Source organism: Myotis brandtii, unplaced genomic scaffold (assembly GCF_000412655.1).
Source record: "Myotis brandtii unplaced genomic scaffold, ASM41265v1 scaffold579, whole genome shotgun sequence".
Classification (NCBI taxonomy): domain Eukaryota; kingdom Metazoa; phylum Chordata; class Mammalia; order Chiroptera; family Vespertilionidae; genus Myotis; species Myotis brandtii.
Window position 1 is genome coordinate 528,823 of NW_005370171.1, and position 6,449 is coordinate 535,271.

The 6,449-nt window shown below is 53.0% G+C and overlaps 1 protein-coding gene across 1 annotated transcript in view; it reads left to right on the forward strand.

Annotated features, from left to right (window-relative positions):
* SDK1 (sidekick cell adhesion molecule 1) overlaps positions 1-6,449 on the forward strand; it is a 339,428-nt gene that overhangs the window by 149,813 nt on the left and 183,166 nt on the right. The window contains exon 4 of the mRNA XM_014549990.1: positions 5,682-5,815. Coding sequence (XP_014405476.1) covers positions 5,682-5,815 — 134 coding nt within the window. The remainder of the gene's footprint in view (positions 1-5,681; positions 5,816-6,449) is intronic.

Genomic DNA, 6,449 nt, shown 5'->3' on the forward strand with positions numbered 1-6,449 from the left:
GCGAGGTCCCTGCAGATGGCGCCACCGGGAGCCTGGCAGGTGCCCTGCCCAGTGCCGTCCTGCAGATGGGGAGGAAGTGAGAAGCGACAGGAGGGACTGGTCCAGAGCCTCACCGGCCTGCGGCTTCCCTGGCCCCTCCCCCTCCTCGCGATGGCCGCGTCCAGCCCCTCCTGCCCACCCACCTTGGGAATGAATGACCAGTGGCCCAGAGCTGCTCACCAGGCTCGTGGACCCGCCAGCTTGGCAGCTGCCCTGGTCTTGCTACTCATTCAATTTGGGGAAACTAGCCCTGGCCAGTGTGGCTCAGTGGATAGAACGTCAGCCTGCAGACTGAAGGGTCCCGGGTTCAGTTCCACTCAAGGGCACGTACCTCTGTTGCAGGCTCCTCCCCAGCCTGGGCCCTGGTCGGGGCACATGCAGGAGGCAACCAATGGATGTGTTTCTCTTGTATCGATGTTTCCCTCTGTCTTTCTTCCACTCTCCCTAAAAATCAATGGAAAAATATCCTTGGGTGAGGATTAACCAAAATAAAAATTGGGGAAACTATAGTACTTGGCCATGGCAGCGCTCAGTGTTGGGCTGAATTGTGTTTTGTTTTTATTATACACAAGGAAACTTACGTCAGACTCGTCGCTGCTCTCAAGGACCTCAGAGACAGAGGGACCCCCGCGTCCCCACCCGTGCGTGGCCTTCACGGCCCGTCTGTCTTGTGTCCCCTTCCTGTCCTTCGTGCAGCGGTTTCTAGCCTGAGCGGGTCTTACACTCCGGGTAGTTCCACTCCTCCAGGACACACATGTACTCCACACATTTTTTAAAGTCTTGTTTCCTTTTCTTTAAAAAAAAAAAATAGTTTTAGCAGGAAAAAAGCTTGGCTTGCTACTTGTACGCCCAAACTGGGGCTCAGTTTCACTGCGTTCTGTGGCGGGTGACCATCCGCTCCTGCCTGGCGCTGGGACAGCCCATTAAACGCGCAAAGGGCCCCTGGACACGTGTAAATAGACTCAGACGCTTTTAAAACCAGCTGGAGGATGTAGGAAGCCTCGTTCTACATAAACATATTTCTTCCGGGCAAATCCCTGATGAGCTGAATCCTTTACGAGGTATAGCGAGCTGCCCGCAGGGGTTCATTTCTTCTCCGCGCCTCCTGGCAGAGCTTTCCTGGGGGAAGAGGGTTGGTTCCACGCAGGACGCGTGGCCGAGCTGAGAGGAGGCGGGGTTTCCCGCAGCGAGGCCTCTTGGCGGGTTTGCGTCTGTGTGTGAGGTGGGTGCGTGCTGTTCCGGCCTCTGTTCCGTCATTACCCTCCGCTCCGAGCCGGCGGCCTTGTCTCAGGCAGCGGCGGCAGCTACATCCACTCACGACTTCCATCCGACAGCTCAGTGGCCCGGCGGTGTTTGTCTGCGTGGAAATCTATGCACCAAACTCCAGAGAGGGCTTGACGTTTAGCCTCCAGAAGAGGACAGCATGGGGGGCTCGAGGCTCACCACAGAGACCTGGGGGTGCCCCCCAAATCCTCCCTGGGGGCCCACTGCCCCTCTTAAGGGAATGTCATTCAAGCATTTCCGGTTACTTCTTGTGGTTTATAAATTCTCCCGATCTAGGCCCCAGGGGACATGGCCGTGTGCCCCTGGCCCAGGTGTGTGTCCCTCCACCCTGAGCCAGGCCTGGGACTCAAGTGGTTGATGAGTCAGCAGTGAGTACAGTTACTTGGTTCTGTTTCCATGGCATCTGGGTAAACACGTACCCTGACTTTTCCTTCCTGGTCTGAGTGCACACTGGGCTGTTTCCATCCACCGTAAACCTGGTGCTTGTGGGATTGATGTCAGTGTCATATCTCTGAAAGCAGGTGTTCTGTGTGGGCACGGGAGCTCACCGTGGATCTCCCAGCTGGGGCATGGCCCCCTCCAGTGTGGCAGGGAGCTCACCGTGGATCTCCCAGCTGGATGCCCCCCACCCCTATGCCACATGCACAGCCCCCTTCCATGGGTCTCTTCCCTCAATGCCCACGGCTGGAGGCCTCAGCGCCTCCTCTGAGGTCCATCTTCTCTGAAATGGTGAATCTCACTTTGCTCGCTGCTTCAGGAAAGCGTTGGGAGGGTCAGGTGAGAAACCAAGAGCCCGGAGAGCGCCCCTCAGAACCAGTCCTCCCTCCCTGGGCATGCAGAGGCCCCTGCTGTGGGGAAGCTGAGAGCAGCCCCAGTGGAGCCCGTGCCTACAGGCAGCTGACGGTCCCGCGACTGGTTCCTGCCGCATCCAGCCCCCCGCTCCTGAGCTGAGCTACATTCTGTCCACATTGGACTAAGTCTTGTATTTATTTGTTCCTATCTTCTTTATTATCATCCCACAGAGTTAGAAGTTAGAGTGATAAGACTTCATTTTGAAAATTAGAATTAAGATGGGGAAGACTAAGAAAATTTTACAGAAAACCATGCACACATTTATTTTAATAAAGTCAAAGAAAGGGAAATCTCCCCGGCTTTCGGGTTATGATTTTCTGGGAAGTTGGTGAAAGTATAAATTAGTATCATGGAACCATGTGCTAATAAAGCTGCGTGGGCACCCCTGGGAGAGCAGGAAGTGTGGCTGCCCTCATCGCGTGGCGCGCCCTGGCGCTCACTGTGGGAATTGTTATTCTGACGACGACGACGACGACGACGAAGGGATACTTGTTTATTGTGGGGGAATATTTTACAACACTGAAGTCAACAGCAAAAACGTCTCACCTTCCCACTGAGCGCTCACCACTGTTCACATGGCATGTTACACACACATGCCGAAACACGTGTGTAATGTTGTTCCCTGTGCAGAGGGTGCCGACGTCTTTATTGCTTTCACTCCTGGTGGACGGCACTGCTTATGTTGCTTTGAATCGCTCTCACTTCTAGTAACAGAAACCCTACCGTAAGCAAGTTCCACCCGGAATGAAGGACGCTAGCGCATGGCACAGGAACTCAGGGACAGGAAGGGGAGCAGGGTGGCCCACGACGCCATCAGGGCTCAAGGTCAAGGACCCAGGCACTCCCTGTTCTCACTGTCCTGCCACTGACACCGTCAGCTTCCTGCCAAGGCCACTCCCCTCGCGGACATGACGTGGCCCCCGCGGGCGGACAGCCTGCTTCCTGCCCGCAGGTGGAGGAGCGGAGGGCCTGCCCTCGGTCAGGTGAGACTCACTCAGGTGTGGCCGCCCCAGAACCAGGAGGGCCCCGGGGACCTGCCACAGGCCACAGGCTGGCACGGGCTTCCTCTGTGAGTCCCTGGCAAGAGGGAGGAGACCACCACGATGAGCTGAGACTCGGGGCCGGTTCCCCACACTGCATTGCGGCTCTGACACGGGGAGACTTGGGAAGGCGTTGGGCGTCAGGCAGCCTCGGGAGCCTCCTGGTCTCACTGAACCCTGAGCGGACGGAAGGGTGTGTGCGGGGTCGCTGGCTTGTTCCTCATCGCTGGCTCGGCTCGGCTCTCATTTGGTCCCTCCTCCTGCCTCGGTCTCGGCACTGCCTCCCCTCGGGGTTCCCGGGGGAGGGTGGCTCCCAGCAGCCCCTGGGACAGCACCTTTCCTGGCTGGCGTCCTGGCAGAAGTGGGAAGTCCTGATCCCCAAGCCTGGCCTTCCCTGGGGTCCCGTGCCGCTTCCCCAGTGTTTTGAGCGTGGCCAGGGACCTCCACTGTCCTCGGGGGATCAAGGTCAGGACCTGGTGCTGGGGATGGGCGGTGTCCTCACCACCGGCCCGGGAAGGTGCGGCCCAGCCAGCGCAGGGCTGCGGGGAGAGGGCTCGGAGCAGGGCGCGTGGCCCGCTGCGCTGCTGTCGGTGTTCCTATGGGGCCGCACGGCAATGGTCAGAATCGGAAATTAAGCTGCATGCGGTTAGATATCTTCATTTTCATTTGAAAATCGGGTTTTTAAATAGGAACGCTGTGTTCAGAGAGAGTAAGTTTTCTGATTAATCTGATGTTCTCCAAAGTTTGGGCATTTTTGTTGTATGTTGTTGGCAATAGGTAAGTTTTCTTCGTGAGTTTTTACTTAAACTGGTACAGAAATGAAAAACTAAAAGGAAAAAAAAGAGCTTAAAGATGTAAATGATAATAAGTGAAAATTTTAGTAATTTTATTCTTAATGTACTTTTTTATTCTTCAGTACCCTTGAAGCAATGCCATGTAATAGAGAGAAGCGATGAGCATTTTTGGAGAATAATTCTGAGAAGTAATAGGCATACTTGAAATCACGCTGGCACAAATCAGATGTTAAAGCAAAAAGTTACTGTTTTTAAATTGTACTATTAAATGGGTAACTTCATGTGTAATAAATATTCATTTTTAATTTTAGGTGCCAGTGTAACATATACTAATGCGAAATGGAATAATTTTTATGGTTCTCTAAAGGAATCTATAAAGGAGTCATAAATATTACAGTAAAACTTTTAAAAAATGTTTTTATGGGACTAAAAATTGAAAACTTCCTAATAGAGAAATTTTCTTAAATGAGAAATGAGGTAAGTTAATCATAGAGACCTCAAACTGTAATATATCCTACAGAAACCCTGAATAAGCAGTAACTGTAAGATAATTTTATATGATGAACAAAAATCAAGGGTTTTTGAAAAAGCTTTCCAAAAGGTAGCAGGAAGGAAAGAGGGTTATACTAAAATTCCTCCCGAGAGGTATGTGTTTATTTATTTATAATATATTTTAACTGATTTCGGAGAGGAGAGGAGAAGAGAGAGAGAGAGAGAGAGAGAGAGAGAGAGAGAGAGAAACATCAATGATGAGAGAGAATCATTGATCGGCTGCCTCCTGCACACCCCCTACTAGGGATTGAGCCCACAACCCGGGCACGTGCCCTGACCAAGAATCAAACTGTGACCTCCTGGTTCTATAGGTTGATGCTCAACCACTGAGCCACGCCGGCCAGGCTTTCTCTTCTTTTAATAGGTGACCTGGTGAGCGTCTGTGTGCGGTGCGGGTGGCAGAGCACTGTGTGCATGTGAGAGGGCCTAGTCCTCCCTCTCGTATTGCTCCCTTGCTGTGCCACCTTGGACAAACAACTTAACCTCTCTGAGCCTCAGTTTTCTCATTTCTAAAGAGAGAGGGTGAGTGGGTCCAACTTTTCCGGAATTCTTCTAGCTTGGTGTTTTTGGGTGTTTTTTTTTAATATATTTTTGTTGATTTCAGAGAGGAAGAGAGAGGGAGATAGAGAGAGAAACATCCATGATGAGAGAGAATCATTGATGGGCTGCCTCCTGCATGCCCCCTATTGGGGATCAAGCCCGCAACCCGGGCATGTGCCCTGACTGGGAATCAAACCGTGACCTCCTGGTTCATAGGCCGATGCTCAATCCCTGAGCCATGCCGGCCAGGCTAGCTTGTTTTGTCATAAACTCCCGGAGGAACCTTTGAGTTCTAACACACCCTGGATGCGTATGTTCCCGATATTGTCTTCCTCCCAGCTGAGGGCCAGGACAGATGTGCAGTGAGTGCCTGGGGCTTGGACCCTAAGCAGCAGCGGGCCAGCCGGACTCGAGAGGCCTTTCCCGTGTCCCTGAAGTCGGGCTGCGATGCGTGTCTGTCCTTCCAGAGCCTTTGACCTTCAGGCACCTCGGGACGTCTGTGTGCAGCAGCCTCGTGAGTCGAGGTGTCTCACGGGTAAGCGGTCCTCAGGGCCCTGACGCTGTCCCTTCTCTGACACAGAGCCATCACGCTGGAGAGTCAGCTGGTGATCCTGGCGGCGAGCGCCGGCGACGCGGGGGCGTACTACGTGCAGGCCGTCAACGAGAGGAACGGCGAGAACAAGACCAGCCCGCCCGTCCACCTGAGCGTAACGCGTGAGTTCCGACCCCCGTGGTCCTTCCGAAGCGGGAAGATGGGGTTTCATGAACAGCCCCCAGCCCGTGGGCCACTCGTTCTGCGGGAGGTCTCCTGCCGGTGCCGGGCGGGGGTTTGGCACTGACCGAGGTCCATGCTGCCTTTGGTGGGATGGACTGACACTGAGAACACACCTCATCGTTCTAAACGCAAGGGCTTGTTCCTATGGAGGGTGGAAAAGTATTTGGGCTTCCGGACACGGTTCACGCAGACTGTCTAACAGCAAAACTCCTTTGACGTATAGGAACTGAACCGGTGAATCATGTTGGAGACTAGACTAAGCACAGGTTATGTCTTTTCATTTAATAATAAAACCCTTGAGAAAATATTTACCAAATATAATCATGTTCAAATTAGCAGCATTTCTTAAGCATCATCAGCTGATCACTTTTTGTACCTGATTTAACTGAATCGGGTAGAGAATACACGCAAATCACCGTTACGTGTTCAGCTTCCTGGAGCACATGTTAGTCTGAGGAAGCTTAGTTCAAATGTTTGGCCTTTCAAAGGCTCCAGAAATTCTGCTACAAGAGTGTGTTGCTGGAGGAGGGGAGCGACCACCAGCGAGAACCCTGAACCAAGGAGATAGGACCG